This window comes from Tamandua tetradactyla, chromosome 7 (genome assembly GCF_023851605.1).
Source record: "Tamandua tetradactyla isolate mTamTet1 chromosome 7, mTamTet1.pri, whole genome shotgun sequence".
NCBI classification, from domain to species: Eukaryota; Metazoa; Chordata; class Mammalia; order Pilosa; family Myrmecophagidae; genus Tamandua; species Tamandua tetradactyla.
In genome coordinates, this window is record NC_135333.1 from 109,752,057 (window position 1) to 109,769,983 (window position 17,927).

The 17,927-nt window shown below is 45.7% G+C and overlaps 1 protein-coding gene and 1 long non-coding RNA gene across 3 annotated transcripts; one reads left to right on the forward strand and one right to left on the reverse strand.

Moving 5' to 3' along the window:
* Nucleotides 1–1,210: 1,210 nt before the first annotated feature.
* On the reverse strand, nucleotides 1,211–7,978 carry RND1 (Rho family GTPase 1). Its single transcript, XM_077170761.1, has 5 exons — nucleotides 7,736–7,978; nucleotides 6,868–6,955; nucleotides 4,066–4,175; nucleotides 3,064–3,198; nucleotides 1,211–2,297 (listed from the first exon to the last, which is right to left on the reverse strand). The coding sequence occupies exons 1-5, from the start codon at nucleotides 7,853–7,855 to the stop codon at nucleotides 2,052–2,054; spliced, it is 699 nt and encodes a 232-aa protein (XP_077026876.1). The 5' UTR covers nucleotides 7,856–7,978; the 3' UTR covers nucleotides 1,211–2,051.
* On the forward strand, nucleotides 2,828–7,071 carry LOC143691766 (uncharacterized). Of its 2 annotated transcripts, XR_013179690.1 has the most exons (4): nucleotides 2,828–2,917; nucleotides 4,306–4,394; nucleotides 5,644–5,746; nucleotides 6,181–7,071. It is a non-coding gene; the product is annotated as an uncharacterized LOC143691766 (long non-coding RNA). The 2 variants fall into 2 exon arrangements; XR_013179689.1 differs by lacking the exon at nucleotides 2,828–2,917 and having other exon boundaries at nucleotides 3,946–4,394.
* Nucleotides 7,979–17,927: the final 9,949 nt, after the last annotated feature.

Sequence of the window (17,927 nt, forward strand, 5' to 3'; positions counted from 1 at the left end):
AGGACCACAGGTAAAGTCTCCTCTTTAGTTACAACATGGCTGACAATAAGGGACCCACGGGATTATAGTTAATGCTGAAACCCAATTTGAATCCTGACTCTGTTACTACCAACAATGTGAACTTGTGCAAGTTTTATAGTATTTCTGCTTTTTCTATTTCTTTATTTATAGAATAGGGAAAATAATAACACTTGCCTCTCAGAATAGGATAGGAAAGCAGTTAAGATAAGAGTCTAGGTTCTGGAGTCAGAGTGCCTGGATTTGTATCCAGGTTCTACTTTCTGTGTAACTTTGGGCATGTTAACTAATCTCTCAGAAACTCAGTTTCCTTTTCTGTGTAACTTCATAGGGTTACCACAAGGAATAAATGACATATAAAAAATCATAAGCACCTCTTTCATAGTAAACATTTAACAGTGTTAACTCTCATCATTTATGAGGTTAAGCACAATAACGTAGATAAAGCCCCCAGCTAAGTACTGAGCACATAGTAAGTACTCAGTATGTAATAACGTTTTATTTCTGGCACTACACTATGAAATTTGGAAAATAAGAGCAATAGGTAGGTCACTGGGTAGGAAAGTTAAGGCCCCTGTGCTGCTATCAACAGACAATGGAAACAGAAGGTTGAGAAGGCAGAAGATATCATCTCTCCTTGAACTCAGAGACCAGAACCCCAGGAACCTTGGCTTCAGTCTGTCTACGTTGTGCAGGGATTGGAATTGCAGCAGTTTAGATATTCTTCTGATAATTTTACTGAACCTTTTCTCTCCCCTCTAAACTATTGAAGGCAATGCTTCTCAACCAGGAGACTTTTTGAAATACCTCAGGATATTTTGATTATCCAACCAGGGGCAGGAGGGTACTACTGACATCAAGTGGGTAGAGGCCAAGGGTACTGTTCAACATTATGAAGTACAGGACAAGCCCTTACCACAAAGCGTTATCCATCCAAAATATCAATAGTTCTGAAGTTAAGAAACCCTGAGCTATGGAGCTAAGCTTTTCCTTGGTTTAGTAGGTGAGGTTGGGAATGGGGCCAGGGAATGGTGAAGAAAAGGAGTTCCTTGTTGTAGATGTCAGGGAATAGTGGAGGCAGCCAGATAATAGGTCACTCTGCCACCTTATTGAAAGTGTTCCAGGACAGATTTTTCCTCGTAATATATGACCAAAGGAAACAGAGAAAGAAACCCACAAAAACAGAGTCAAGTTCTTTATATGTGTTATATTTTTCATTAATAAATAGGTTTTCTTCTTTAAACACAATATATAACAGATTGAAACACTCCCCCCTCCCCCCGATTCCAAAGACAAGAGTCTATAAAACAAATGCCAGCTGTATTGCCCTAAGGGCAGAAAAAGTCTGGTACTCCCACCCAGCCCTGTCCCCTCCAGCACCACCACCCCCACACTCCACAAGAGAAGGGGTCTGGGGCTTCTCCCTTGGGCCCTGGAGATAGAGTTGAGAAGCATGTAAATATGTGATGTCACCCCTCCAAGAGGCATGGGCTATGACAAAGATGAGTTTTCCTTCTCATTGGCTCTGACCAGCTCTTGCCCTTCTAATTTCAGTTATGAAGCACCCAGGCTACATTCCCAAGTGAACTGATGCTTAGCTTCTCCACTTTTCATTCCTCTACTGCCTCCTCAGAGGGGAAGGGAAGGGCTGAGGGACCCCTCCCATCCCCTGGACTGCATGAAAACGCTGTGTGGAAGAGGCATTATTATGCTAAAGGTGAGGCCCCCAAGCTCATGAGGCCAGCAAGCCACCCATACTTCCACACCTGTCCCTCCTCTGAGGCAGGGAACACTAGGACAGCTGACCCCTCCACCACCTAGTGCCTGGCTTGGGGTGTGATGGTTCTCTCAGTGTCAGGTCCTCATACCAGGCCTGGCTCCTTCCTCATCCCATTCCGGGTCCTTCCATGCCCTCACTGTGGCCATCAGAAAAACCCATGTCCAGTGTCCTAAATTGTCTCATCCTCCCTCTCCCCGTGCCTCTGCTCCCAAGGGAGGAAGTGGGAGACTGTCTCCCCTGTCCAACTTTCACTTCACATAATCGAACAGCTTTTGGCCTTTTCCTTCTTGAAGGTAGAAGAGATGAGTTCAGAGCGACTGGGGAGGTGTAGCAGCCGCTTGGAGAGGCTTCGGACAGGACTCTTTGGGGGCATTGGGCTGGTCTTGTTCAGACATACCATGGACGCCATCCGAAAGATGCTGTGGACACTCTTTTCTGAGGTGAAAGCTGAGCCTTCCAGGTAGATTTCTGCACCCAGCTGCTTGGCTATTGCACAGCCCTGTAAGAGGGGTGAAGTCATTAGTGAGGTGGTTCAAAATAGCTCCGCAACACTGCCCTCTGTGGTTAGCACACTCCCCAGGGCTACTCACGATGGGACCCAACTGCAAGTTTCCCACCACAAGCCATGCTGATTGTTTTTCTGAAGGTGAAGCTTGACTGCACATTAGAATCACCTGGAACACTTTTAAAAACATATTGATTGTGATCGCACCACACAGCATACAAAAAAAAAGAAATATATATAATATATTATATAATATATATATATGTATTGATGTCAAACCAAGGAAACTAATTTCTGTGGGTAGAGATTAGACATGAGCATTTTTAAGAGCTCCCTGGGTGATTCTAATGTAACCGGTTTCAAGTAAATGATCCTTATAGTTTCATGTGCATAAGAAATTTTCCAGGGATCATGTTAAAAATGCAGATTCCCATATCTTTCTCCCAGGGTGAGTCTGTGGGGATGGAGCCAGGAATTTGAAATTCTAACACGTTCCCCCTACTGATTCTAATGCAGGTGGTCCACAGAAAACTAACTACTTGAGAAACACTGGCACACAGAAATGGCTCACCTGCCAACCTCTGGTGTATGTCCAACCCAACACCTCTATCCAGGTAACTAGTTTGCTGATTATAGATGATCCCCCATGAGGCTAATTCTCTTTTGCCATAGTATGACAGTTTGAGCAGGGCCACAATCAAGCCCTCTGCCTGTAGCCTTCCCCACCCCACCCCCAAAACACACCCCTACATACCCCTACCTGTTCATAGGAGATGGGTGCCTGCTTCTGGTGGGAAAGCTCCATCAGAGTACTTAAATCTGTTCGTAGATCTGTCTTGCAACCAATAAGCAACACCCGGGTGCTGGGACAATAATCTAGGATTTCTGTCTTCCACTGAAGGACCCAAGAAGGTGGGAAGGAAGGAGAAGAAAGAAGGAAGGAGGGTCAGTAGTCAGACAGACACCCGGAGAAGCCCAGTTAGCAACATCACATCATCTAGCTTATCACCAGCCAGTTCTTCCTCTGAGTCACAGCACCACCACTGCATTAATTACATCATCTTTTTGCCCATGAGTCTTTTGGGGCCACAGGAGTGCTGACCCAGGAGCCTGTCTCTGAAGTCTATAGCCCAGGCACATGGACATTTCTCCCCCTACCCCACACCCTGCAAGCATGGGGAACATGGATATGCCACCTCACCCCAAAGTAATTCATAAGTCCAGAATGTCAGGGGGAAATGAACCAATCTGTTCCCAAGGGAAGGAGATAATCTCAGTCTTCTGGAAAACTAAGCTAGTTCTACAAGGTGTCAACTCAACTGCCCTGAGTATAAGCAGTTCTTGGCACATAGACCCCAACTTTTCCTTCCCACAGTTCAGCCCAGGCTTGCCTGCCTGCCCAGTCTCAGTGAGTCTGGGATCAAGTTCCATAAAAGCTGCCTCCCAGAAGTCCCCATCCCTGACCCTCAAACCTTAACACCAAAAAGGTTCTCAAACTCTCATTCTATCCCTTCCTGAGTCTTCAACACTGTTTTCCCTTGTTGGGCTGCAAAGCAGTATAGGACAGTGGAAAGGGCACTGGCATGGAAGGCTGAGACCTGGATTCTAGTTCCAGAACTATAGCTAATAGTTATGGCCCTGGACAAATCCCTTCCTCCCCTGGCCTCAGTTTCTTCATGTTACACAAGAGGGAATTAGATGACTGGGTCCCCATGGTTTCTTCTTGTTCTAATTAGAGATTGTAGAGTGTATTCAGCCTTACCTTCTTGAGTGCGCTGTCCACTGTCTCAGGACGGCTGATATCAAAGCATAGTAATACTGCATCTGAGTCGCTGTAGCAGAGTGGACGGACATTGTCATAGTAGGGAGATCCTGCAGGGTGGCGAGGGGAAGAGTTTACAGTGAGCCGTGGCATTTCTCCCACCCCCACCAGCCTATGCCCCAAATGCCCTGGAAATAGATTCTTGAGTCTTTAGGCTAATTGGCCTCACCTGTTTCCCAGAGGCATGCGCTACAGTCTGGAGGTTTGGGACTGACCACCACCCTGAAGGCATTCAAGAATATGGGCTTCTCAGTCTTGAAAAAGGGAAGGTAGGCCAAAAAGGGGGGTGGGGGTGGGGCGGAAGGGATTCTGTAATTTGACCCTGTGAGTTCCTACAGTGGACTTAATTTAAGTTCCCCTACATTTTCTGAATCACAGAGGAAGATACTCCTGACCCCTGTAGTGAGACCACGGCTTGTTTTAAGGTCTTTTTTTGAGTCTGCCTGTTGCTCAACCTCTGCTCCCTTCTGCTCCAGGGTCTCCCTAAAGAGGAAACAAATCTGCCTATTATATAACTATCTGCTGCCCTGCTTCTTTGCCATGGGGTCAGAACTACAGGAGGTTGTTGGCAGGGGAGGGGGAGCATCAAGGATTCAGTGCCTCATTCCCCTACTCACTCAAGTCAGCTTATACTGAAAAGGGCAAAAGGAAAGCTGTGGCCCCTATCCCCTAAAATTTTTGGTGGGGGGCGGAGAGTGTCTCAAAGACGGGAGCACCAATAGCTGGGATTTAGAGGCTAGAGAAGGGGTCCTTGGTTGGTAGGGGAGTGGGCAATGCTGTCCCAGGTGGTCTGATATAGGAGAATCTTAGGGGCTGAGGCTGCCCCCCTCCAGCCTTGGGAAGGAGGATTTGGAACCCAGACAATCCATGCTCAGAATAGCAAGCAGCCCCTCTCCCTGTACCGCAATCACCATGGAAACTGGGGGGAACCCAAGCTGGGGGAAGGAGAGGGTTGTTGGTTGTAAAAAAAAAAAAAAAACAGAGTAAAAGGGAGTTGGGATAGCTGCCTTCAGCAGTCCACGGCCATCTCTTTCTGAGGTGGGGTCTTATCCCCGCAGCACTGAGCAGAAGGAGCACTGCAGCACTGGGGAAGGGGGAGGGGGAGGAGGGCCTCCATTTTAGCTCCAAGCAATCCCCTTCCCCTAGGACCAGCAAGTGAAAATGGAACAGGTATTTGCTTTGACCCTGACCCCAGTGTTGGGAAGCCCCATCCCACATTCCCTGCCACTTCCTCTTTCCTCCTGGGCACCTAATTTGAAAGAGGGAGTCTACCTGAGAATGACTAATAGCCTTTATTCTATCGAGGGTACAAAGCGGGTGAGGCATAGGGAATAGAGACCACTCTTGCTGTTGTTTCATTATCTGTATTGAGATTCAAGGGCTGCATTCTGAAAGTAGGAGTAAGGAAGCAGCTGGGGCTTTGGGGTGGTGATAGTAAAAAGAGAGGAGCTGCGGTAAGATTCTGGGAAGATTGGGAGATAGGCAATATAAAGCAAGAGAAAACCATACATCAAACAGCCAAGCTGCATTCCAGCCTGATCCAGCCAGAAAAGCAGAGTCCAGGACAACCAGAACCCTGCTCCCCAACCCCTGGATCTGCGACAGAGGAAAGCATCCCGGGGTGAGGAATTTGGGGGTGATTTGGTTTGGTTTGAGGAGGGAGTAAGGAAGCAAGGGGAAGTCTCCTTATTTTCTCCCTACCCACCCCCTACCTCCAATCTTTTCAGACCTCAAAATTGGATTATGGTAACAACCGCTCTTTGGAGGAGTAGGACAGCATATTTATTACATGTAACAAGAAACCCCCCAGTGATTTGTAGTTCCCCTTTAAACTCAGCCTGCATATGTATTTTAGGGAAGGAGTGGATTTTATTTTCTTTCTCCTATTCCTCATTTTGAGCCCGTAATTATGACTTGAGCCCAGTCCATTAAAAAGTAGGAGGGGTCATAATCAAAGCAAAAGAAATCCTAGCATTGAGGGTTTGGGGCTCAGAGGTTGGAAAAACATCACTCTCTACATTCTAGAAAGACAGAATTTCTTCTCTCCCACCCCAGTATAGGACAAACTGGCAAGACCCCACCCCCCACCAGCATCCCCAACATGACTATGCCCTATGTTAAGCCCTCTCCACGACTCTCCAAAACACCAGTGATGCATCACTTCATCTCTGAGCCGCAGAGGTATGACGAGAGGGGCCGAGCTGCGGCAGGCAGACAGCAGAAGCCCGAGGTGGAATGTAGGAGAGAGAACTGAGTCTGAGCAATATTTCCTCCAAAGCAGGCTGTCTCCCTGACCCAAACACAACTGCCTTCAGCAGCACTGCCACCTGCTTCTTAGTGGCTTTGCTCGGGGCAGTAAACTTTGTAAAGGGGAGGGGGTTGTTGTTGGGGGATGGGAGTGGGGTGAAAATTGAAAAGCCCCCGACAACCCCCAAGTAGTATCACAAGTCCATTCCCCTCATTGTTGCAGCACCCTGAAGGTTGGAGCCAGACCCAGAGAAGTGAGTGGCTTCTGGGGTTCATCCACTGCACCTCTCGATTATCCACTTGACTTAACCATCTCCTCTCCCCCTCCCCACCCCAACAACCAAGGAATCTTCAGATACCCTTCCTTCAATTTCCTGGCAAACACCATACCACTTCTCCCTCGAAAGAAGGAAAACATTTCTAAAAGACAGCAGCTGCAGCAGTTCAGTGGAGGTGGGAAAGAAGAGAGCATTTGGGGCCAGCAGTCAGTCTTACCTGAGGTATCCCACAGACTGAGCTCCACTCTCTGTTCCTCTGTCTCCAAGCAGGCTGTGTAATTCTCAAACACGGTGGGCACGTATGTCTGTGGGAAGAGGGGAACCATTCACACCCCAGGCACCCCTGCTCCTGTAACCCTCAGGTTAGTTCTGGATGCACAATAAGTTATTCACCTTAGTGAGACCCTGGAGTGGCAGGAGATAGGGGGCCAGAGATACGGGGGGGGGGGGGGGGGCCGGAAGGAAGGGCATGAGAAGCACAGGTACTTTGCTCCATCAAAGTAAGAAGTGTGAATGACAACCCCCACATACAGTCAGGGACAAGCCCCCATATTCTACCTAGATTGTCCGAAAGACACACACACAGATTCCTCTCATCCTCAGATTTGTTTCTGTCCCAATTTTAGAGCCACAGGCTAATTCTAGTTCTTTATCTTTTCCTTTCAAGCCCCTCGGGCTCCTTTCAAGCAGAAAGGAGCATCATAAGCCAGTTTGGGGACATGCTCATAGAACCTTTGAGGATGAGATGAGGGAAAGGGCAGGTATTACGTCAAGGAGAAACCCCAGATTCCCAAATGCCTCCAGTTCCCTCTCCAGAGAGCAGACTCCAAGGATGAAGGGAAGTAGGAAGGGATTTGATTGGGGCCAGTGGGTGAAGAGGTGAGGAGGAGCCAGCGGGGCGGCAGAAGTGGGACAGGTCTCAAGGGAAGCTAAGGCAGTGCAGTAGTCTTGTAGCCAGAAAATAGCCGAGGATGGGGGAGGATGAGGTGGGTTGGAGAGAGGCAGCTCCCCTGGACAGGTGGGAATCTATCCCCAGGTAGGGAGGCAAGGAGAAAAGCTGGCCATCAGGCTGGCAGGCTGCTCACCTCCGGATAGCAGTCCTTCGCTAACACCTGTAACATTGCTGTCTTCCCACACTGCACATCTCCCACCAGAACAAGCTTACATCTGGCCACGACTGGCTGTGGGGCCCGTCTCTCCTTCATGGTTGTAGCCTCCACGGGACTTGGACTCGGATCCAGAAAGGAGAGGCTTTCTCCAGGTGCGTCTCAGCATATAAAGTTAGCCAGATTCCCTGCCTCCCTCCAACTGAGAAGGAGGCAGACACAGCCACTTTATATCTTTCCTTCTGAGCCAATCACAAGAGGAGGAGGACTCTGCCAAAGCCAATCCCTAAGATGGGATCCCCTCCAACCGCCAATAGTAGGAGAATCTGAGTCAGTGCCCTTTTTCCTCCTTCCCTTTCTCTTAAAGCTGAACCGTTGCCTCCCCTGAAAGGGGATTCCCATGCTGTTTTGCGCTTGTATTAGGGAGGCGGGAGGGGATGTGAAGCAAAATTAAACGACCTTGAGTGTCCACAAATGAGTGTCAAAAACAATAAACTAGCAATGAAGCAGAGAATGAGGTCAAGCTGGAGTTATTAGGATTGTTTAGGATCTGCCTAAACAATAGATAAGGGGGCACTCCTGGGGGTGGTGGGGTAAACTTAAAGATCTCTGATCCTTTTGTTCCATCTAATCCCCATTCAAACCAGTTCCCATTTCTGGCTTCCCCTCCCAATATCCGTTCCTGCCCTACCCCCTTCAAAGCCCAAGTCTCTTTTCAGAAATCACCTTCATCCCCACAAAAAGCCTTCTAGCGTCATCTGGAAAAAAACCACACAGTTCCTGATCCAGAGATGGCCAAAGAGAGTCTGACAAGTGAGACTTGGAAGACAGGAAGAGAACAAAGCAAACAAAGTCACTGTCTGTTTGGCCAGGCCCAAACCTGGCAGTAGCTGCTTAAGAGTGTTTGTTCTGCTGCTTGGGTTCAGTTTCCTGGATGAATCAGGCACAAGTCCAGTTCCAGGTTGACACCTATTGACGCTGACGCACTAATGTGTGTGTCACCTGGTTAAAGTCCAGACTGGAAAACAGGACCCGAGACTTGCGATTAGAAAGCTGGAGCTCAACCTACAATTGAGATCAGCTGCATAATGCTACCAGCTCTACCCTTCAGAGCCCTTGCATTTCTATTAGACAGAACCCTCAGGTATACACAGATCAAGCGGAACATTGATTGTCCAGAAGCCTAGGGATCAGGAATTGAAGCAAGACCAACACTGGGCAAAATTGAGAGCCCTCCAGAGTTTGTCTTTAGGCCCCTTTGCCTTATCAAGCCCAGTGCCTCCGGAGCATGCCCTAGGTCTTGTTCCATCAGAGCTTTACTGTTAATTCAGTCATTGCTGCCCCACCTATAGATATTTTTCCCGTTATAAAGGATGTTTAAATGTTTTCCCAGACCCAAAGGGACAGATGTCTAAATCTGTGAGATTTCCAATGCCCACTGTGTGCAGTAAGTAGGAGGATGGAGGTTATTTAAACAATGTAGCCTAGCCAGTATGCCTCCAGTCCAAGCCAGTGGCTTCTAAGTCCAAGTTGTTTGGCTGAGGGCTTTGGGGGCAAGGCCTACACTGTACTCCACCCATCTCTTAAGCCCTCACCCCTCACTCCTTTCAGGGATCAGGAATTAACCGAGGGAATCTCTAAGGTAGAAAGAGGTTTATCCAGATGCTTCCATTCTCTGGTTACCCTCCTCTTCAAGGCTCTCTGGAAGTTTCTTCACCCCACCTTCCCCCAGGCCTTGTCTCCAAATCTCAGATATGGTCTTTCTATAGAATTTGTTGTCTACTTGCCCTTTCCCAGAAACCTGACAGCCTCTCTGAGCTGCCCGTAAATATGGTTTGGGAGAGTTCCAGGAACAGCTAGCTGTAAGACTACAGACTGCCTCAACCTGGAGTCCTTTTCCTCACCCTGACCTTTTCCTTCTTTATCCTCCCATTCCCCACCCTTAGACTCATCTGGACTCAATTCTGGAAGCATCCATGGGGTTTCCATACATCCTATTAACCCTTAACTGATTTCCTTCCAATGGCAGCTCCAAGGGTTTTAGACTTCTCCCCACTAGCCTCTCCCTACGCGTATACCCTCTACTAGCCACTCTAAATAAACACTTAATGTAAGTAAAAAACATTCCTGCTACATACAAACAGCTTCCTCTGGTTTCTAACAAGATTGCCATTCCTGAGCTCTCCCGGGATAGAAATTCTGGGAGCTGACACCGACAATGATTCTTCGCTGGGTGGCTGTATTTCAGGGCTGTGGCACAGAGAGCCTCCATTAGTCTGATTCTCTAGATGTGTCTCTCAAAGATATTTGTCGGTCATGTGTTTTATGAGCTGTGGTGGGGAAGGTGTGTGTGTGTCAGTGTGTGCGTGGTCAGGAGGCGGCATGGCAACATGAAAAGAGATGGAGCCAAAGTTCAGCAAATCGGGGTGTTAGCACCAGCTCTGTCTGCCCTTAAAACGAATTGTGGGGAATTGGATAAGTCACTCCCCTTCTCTGAGCCTGTTTCCTTAAATGTAGAATGAGAGGTTTGGATTAGAGAAAGGGTTTTAGACTTGTTTTTAGCAGTAAAACCTAACCCCACTCCCACACTCCCCCACACTTTTAAAAATCTCTTCCAAGTGTCTTTATTTTAAAAATCCATTGTCATTGTGATAAATTTACAAGATTGCTCTTCTCTGTCACAATCGATTATAGAACAATCCCAAAAGAAATCTTGTACCCAATATAGTCATTTCCCATCTCCCTCTAAGTCCCACAGGGCCTGGGGACCACTAATTTACTTTCTGTCTGTATGAACTTGCCTGGTCGGAACAGTTCTTATAAATGAACTCATACAATACGAAGTCCTTTGTGACTGGTTTTATCACCTAGCATAATATTTTCAAGTATAGCCTTATTTTGAACTTTCCTGATCTTGACAGAGAAGAGCAATCTTGTAAATTTATCACAATGACAATGGATTTTTAAAATAAAGACACTTGGAAGAGATTTTTAGTGTGGGGGAGTGTGGGAGTGGGGTTAGGTTTTACTGCTAAAAACAAGTCTAAAACCCTTTCTCTAATCCAAACCTCTCATTCTACATTTAAGGAAACAGGCTCAGAGAAGGGGAGTGACTTATCCAATTCCCCACAATTCGTTTTAAGGGCAGACAGAGCTGGTGCTAACACCCCGATTTGCTGAACTTTGGCTCCATAGTTGCACAACTGTGAATATACAAAAAAAACCCACTCAAGTGTACACTTTAAATAGGTGAGTTGTATGGTATGTGAATTATATCTTGATAAGTGTTATTAAAAAAAGTTATCATTCCAAATCTTCTTTATACAGTCTTCTGTTTTACAAAAACTTTTTGGTGGAAATATTCTAACATTCAAAAAGGTAGGAAGACTAATACAGTGAGCCCCCATTTATCCGTTGCCCAGCTTCAACAATTATCAGTACAATCTTGCTTCATCCATGACCCCCCACCTACCCACTTTTTGCAACTATACTCCCTGTACTGGATGATTTTTTTTTTAATTTAGCCAAAATATCGTTTCACCCATAGATGTTAAGTACACATCTCTAAAATAAAAGGAGTCTTTGTTAACACAACCAGAATAAATAAATGATAAACAAAATATAAATAAGTGGATAAATAAATAATAACTCCATAATACCATCAAATATCTAGACAGTGTTAAAATTTCCCCAATTGTGTCATACATGGGTTTTTGTTGTTGTTGTTAAGTTGATTTATTCACATTCGAATCCAAACAAAATCCATTCATTGAGTTTGGTTGATATGGTTCTTAAATATTTTTTATTTTTTTAGGTTCCACCTCTTCTTTTTTTTCTTTTTTCTGCAATTTATTTATTGGAGGACTCAGGTTGTTTGTTCTACAGCATTTCCCACAATCTAGATTTCACTGATTGTATCTTCGTGGTGTTTCTTGCATGTCGTGAACTCTTTCACAAACCAAATCTTATGCAGAACACCAAAACACAACAAAGATTTAAGAAAAACAAAACAAAACAAAACTACTCTGATTGAATAAGAAGAGAAGAGTCGGAGTGGGGCTCACCCAGCCTCCTCTCCCCTCCCCTCCTGGGATACCTCCATGGAACAAACCCCAGGTAACACAAATTAAAAATCACTAGCCTGGATAATATACCCTCTAGCACATCCTTGTGCGCAGGCACTCCGGGCTCCCTTATCTTTTTCTAACTCTGATTACTCTGATAAGTTCCCCTATCTGGGACAGGGAGATAATACACAAAGGTGTTCAGGATAGTAGCAAATTCAAATTCACTTTGGCTCTTACCAGAGGGTACATGAGCTCAGTACTTTCTCTGCCCTAGGGATCCTTGGAAGGAGCCTCCAGCTGCTCAGCCATCTACAACCACCAGGAATCTGACAGGGCAAGGTCCATTTTCCTCTATTTTAACACCACTTGGGTGCTTCATTCCTAGGTTCTAAACCATAACTTCACATGATCACAGGGCCCTCTGGCCCTTGGCACCTGGGAACACTGACGCCTTTTGACTACTGGTGTTTTAGCCACTAGAGTACTTAGCTAAGTGCTGCCTTCAGGTGTCTTCAGGAAGTTTACCTCTAAGAGAGGGGACAAGGCGAGAAGCCCCGTGGGTAAGGTAATTGAAACCAAGTGCAGTAGGAGGACTGAAAAGGAAAGGATCAGATTTGGAAGGCTTATGAGAGAGGACTGCAATTCTTATACAAAATTGGTGAGGGAAGGATATGGATACAGGAAAACGCTAAACATACCCAAGGACTAAAGAATTTATCCAAGTGACTGGAACAGACTCTTCACAATGGAGATGGGGCACTTGGCCTGAGAACATGATTAGGAAGAGAAATCTGCCACAAAAATGCTATGATGCACTTCAAATCCAAAGATATAGGAGTTTGTAGTTTACAAAAATAAATACAAGTATACATATATGGCGCTCTTTATTGTCAAATCCCTTCAGCTAAAGATCACCAGTGATACTTGTAATTGAACAAAATTGGGTTTATCAATTAATTGCTGCAAGAGAGAATGCACACCATGGGGGGCAATGGGACATCTAGTAGGAGGGTGTTAGAAAGGATTTAGGATTGGGGCTTGTTTGCAAATTTGGGGGAGAGTTCAGGGAAGCAAGTCTTTGCTGTCAGAAAGTGGGGGGTATTCTCTGATGAGGTATCAATAAATCATATCTAGAAGATGGGAGCATGAAGCAAGGCTAAAGCTGTAGTTGGTAAAGAAGCAGCAGTCAGGGCAGTGTGATGGTGGCTCAGTGGCAGAATTCTCAGCTGCCATGCCAGAGACCCAGGTTTGATTCCTGATGCCTGCCCGTGTGAAACAGAAAAAAAAAAAAAAAAGGAAGACACAGTCACTCCTATTAACTAGGGGAGGGGGGCTATTTGATCATTTTTGTGGTTTGGATCATGTTCTTGCTTTCATCTGAGTTGAGACATGATTACAGAGTTGTCTTTTTTGTCTGGATCTACCATGGTCAAAGAGTGCCTCCTCTGATGTTAGTATTCTGTGAAATTATGCCCAACAGAAGAGCACCGAAGCCTCGCTGTGAGTGCCAGGTCAGCACATCGCACACCGAGGCAGTTACCTGTCAGGTCAGCTCCTGCCTGGTAGGGGCTGCTCTTCTCTTCTGCTCCTCTTCCTGGGAGCTGGGCATTGCTACGTAAGTCTGGTAGGAAAGTAGAAAGAGAAACAAAAGGAAAGAGGAGATTTTTCCACAAAAACTTCCTGGAGGAAATAGCATTGAGCTTACGATGTAAAACAAGACTTGGATACTGAGAAGTGGGTCAAGGTAGAGGGAAACTCCTAGGGGGATGGGATGGCTTGGAAGATAGAGGCCTGGGAGAGAGTTGTGTGTGTGTGTGTGTGTGTGTGTGTGTGTGAGAGAGAGAGAGAGAGAGAGACAGGTTAAAAGTGTTTGTAGAAGGAGCAAGGACAACAACAACAAAAAGCCCCCTGATCCAGAAGGAGGGAAGTATGAAGATGACAGAGGAATGGCGGGAGGGGAAAATGGGGACGGAGGTGAGCACAGTGGTCATCAAGTGGACGGTGTCCTGCTTGGTATGGGGTGAGCTGTGGGAAGGGTAGGACACGTAGGGAGCAGAAGGGAGTTGAAGGGAGTTCAGCAGTAACCAGACATGGAACAAGCACTTGGCATTCAGGGCATTGGAGACACCGCAGCAAGGAGGCCTTCCTGCCTTCTTTCTGTTTACTTATTTTTTTAAATATTTTTATTGACAAAACAAAACAACAAAAAGCACGAACATTCTTAACATATGAACATTCCACAGTTGGTGCACAATCAATGGCTCACAATATCATCTCATAGTGTGTATTCACCACCATGATCACTTCTCAGAACTTTTGTATCACTCCAGAAAAAGAAATAAAAAGAAAAAAGAAAAAACCCCTACATACCATACCCCTTACTCCTCCCTCTCATTGGCCACTACTATTTCCATCTACCCAATATATTTTAACCTTTATCCCCCCTATTTTTTTCCTATACTCCTTACCACTCCCTGGTATTTCAATCTACTCAATTTATTTTAACTTTTGTTCCCCTTATTTATTTTTTACCCATATTTCTTACTCATCTGTCCATACCACAGATAATAGGAACATCAGACACAAGGTTTTCACAATCACACAGTCACATTGTGAAAGCTATATCATTATACAATCATCTTCAAGAAACACTGCTACTGGAACACAGCTCTACATTTTCAGGCCCTTCCCTCTCGCCACTCTAATATATCTTAAACTAAAAAGGGGATATCTATATAATGCGTAAAAATAACCTCCAGAATAATCTCTCGACTCTGGTTGAAATCTCTCAGCCATTGACACTTTATTTTGTCTCATTTCTCTCTTCCCCCTTTCTGTCAAGAAGGTTTTCTCAATCCCTTGATGCTGAGTCCCAGCTCATTCTAGGATTTCTGTGCCATGTAGCCAGGGAGGTCCACACCCCTGGGAGTCATGTCCCATGTAGAGAGGGGAGAGCAGTGAGTATGCTTGCCGTGTTGGCTGAAAGACAGCCTGCCTTCTTTTGCCACTACCCCAGGACTTTGTCAAGACCAAAGTAGCCATTTTCTGGATGAACGATAGGGAGCCCTCAAGCTAGGGGGAATTCTAATGGAGGAAAGGCCCTCGGGACAGGAGAGTGAGCTGAGAAATGATGTGGACTCTAAGACCACTCCCTCTCCAGTTTTCCAAATCTAGCCACTTCCTCATCCTGCCATGAAGCAACTCCCACACCCTCTTTTGCTCACCCTCCACTTAGCGTCTCCCTAGGGATATTCTTGCTTCCACATTCCAGGCCACTCTGGGAAGCCCTTCTGATCTGGCAAAGTGAGATAAACCTATTATGGTGGGGAAATGACTGGACCAGGTGTGAGGAGATTTAGGCCTTCTGTTTCTAAATGGCAGGATTAAAAACAAAAACAAAAAAAACATATAGATTATGTCAATCCCCTGCTTAAAGTCTTTCTGTGACATCACATCCACTTCAAATAAAATCCAACTCAGAACTTCCCCAAGTTGAATTCTTGATATTCTCACAAGCAGTGTGGACAACCAAAGCTATACGCTGAGCTCCCAGTCTTGGGGTTTGTTCATATGAAATTTAACCTCACAAAGGATAGGTCAAGCCTACTTAAAATTAGGCCTAAGAGTCACCCCTAAGAAAACCTCTTTTGTTGCTCAGATGTGGCCTCTCTCTCCAGCCAACACAACAAGCAATCTCACCACCCTCCCCCTCTCTACGTGGGACATGACTCCCAGAGGTGTAGACCTTCGTGGCAACGTGGGACAGAAATCCTAGAATAAACTGAGACTCAGCATCAGGGGATTGAGAAAACCTTCTCGACCAAAAGGGGGAAGAGTGAAATGAGACAAAGTGTCAATGGCTGAGAGATTTCAAACAGAGTCAAGAGGTTATCTTGGAGGTTATTCTTATGCATTAAGTAGATATCACCCTGGTATTCAAGATGTAATAGAGAGGCTAGAGGGAACTGCCTGAAAATGTAGAGCTGTGTTCCAGTAGCCATGTTTCTTAAAGATGATTGTATAATGATATAGCTTTCACAATGTGACTGTATGACTGTGAAAACCTTATGTCTGATGCTCCTTTTAACTACTATATCAACAGAACAGTAGAACATATGGAATAAAAATAAATAATAGGGGGAACAAATGTTAAAAAAAAAAATCCAACTCAGAGCCACACGTGACACACTCTACCCCCCGCTGACCTTATCTCCTGCTGCTCTTCCCCTCTTCTACTATGTTGCAGCCACATGGGACTTCTTTTGATTCCTCAGTAATGGCTTTCAAACTTTTCTGTCCGCAGCTCACAGTCAGAAATACGTGTTACATTCAGAACATTAACACACACACACATTTTATATATATCTGAAACTACAGTTTCCTATATATGCAACGCACTCTGAAATTTTCTTTTCTAGTTTTAAAAAAATGCTAGTCAGGACCCACTAAATTGATTTTACTACCTGTTCTGCTCTAATACACCAGGCTTATACTTAGGGCCTTTTCACTAGCTTTCCCTCTGCCAGGAGTGCTCGTCTCCCTAAACGTTTCATAAGTGCTACCTTTTTCTCTCTTAAGCCTCAGGTTAAAAATCATCTCACAGATAACACAGATTAAAACAGTCACCTGACCATTCTTTTTCATTCTCCAAATGGCACATGTCACTCTATTTTTCTCCATTATGATTTCTTGTTTGTCTATTTTTTTTAGTTGCCTTTCTCCCACAGTACAATAGAGCAAGCTCTGTGGGGCAAGGCCCTTTTGTCTTATTTCCCACTGTGTCTCCAGCACCTAGGAAGAGTGCCTAGAGTACTGCAGGTGCTTAGTAAATATTGTTTGAATGAAAGAGTGACCTTAGTCACACCTCCTTCTCTCTTGGTTCTCAGCGTTCTTATCTACAAAAGGAGAGATTGGACTCTGTCTGAGAGCCCCTCCAGCTCTAACCATCAGTCTGTAGTTTCTCAGAAGACGCCAGAGGATGCTCCACACTCTCAGTGTCTGGCCCCAGCAGGCAGGACAGGGAGGGTCAGAAGGTCCACCTGTTCACCAGCAATCCTGTGCATGGACTGAGGGTAGATTTGAAGGAAGCTCCTTGCTTCCAGGCTGGGGAAGGTCACGTGTATAAAGCCAGACACAGAGCAAATATTGTAAAGGCAGTATTGGACCCAAGTGGAAATTCTACAGCAGTAATGAAAACAACCATGGTGGTGTGCTTACTGTGTGCTAAATGCCCTACCCACATCCTCTCTCGTACTCCTCCCCCAGTCCTCCGTGGGCAGAGGTGGTACAGAACACCCTCAGGCACTCCCGCTCAGGAGTCAGCCAGACCGACTCAAAACCTGACTCTGACACTTGCAGAGGCAGCACAGCAGAGAAGTGGAGAGCCCAGGCTTGAGCCATACTCTCCAGGTTTGAATTCTGGCCTCTCATTGAGCTTTCTTATGTCTCAAATAGGAATGATATTAATTGCATCACCTCATGCTCTTTCCAGCACATCACCAGGAAACCGTCTTGGGGATTGAGAATATTAAGCAACCTGGGAGTCTCCAGCTGGCCTCCCATCAACCCGACCCCACGGGGCTCCTGGCCTCTGAAGTGCAGCATAGGGGTTGAGAGTCTTGGCTCTGCATTCAGCAGGGTGATGTGTTTGGATCCATGCGTGGGCACTTACTAACCTGTGACCTTAGACAAGCCACAACCTCTGTGAGCCTTGCTTTCCTCAGCAAGGTTTATTTCCTAAGCCAGGGTTTCATCCACAGCTGGGAAATTCTTTCTAATGACCAGTCTCAGTCTTTCCACCCAACATGTCTTCCCTGAGGGAAAGAAAATAGAATGCCACAGAGAGAGCCCTGAAACCTGTTATAAAATGTCTTTCCTTCCTTTTTCCAGTTTTCTCCAGACTGAATAATTCAAATTCCTTTCTCTTGCCCTCACAAATCTAATTCTCCAGCCCTTCCCAATTCTTTCCTTTGCCACCTCTCTCTCTCTCTCTCTCTCTCTTTTTTTTTTTTTTTTGAGGGGTGAGGGTAAACGTATAGGCAATCTAACATTTTCCCTTTTAACTATTTTCAAATATATAATTCAGTGATGTTAATTACACACAT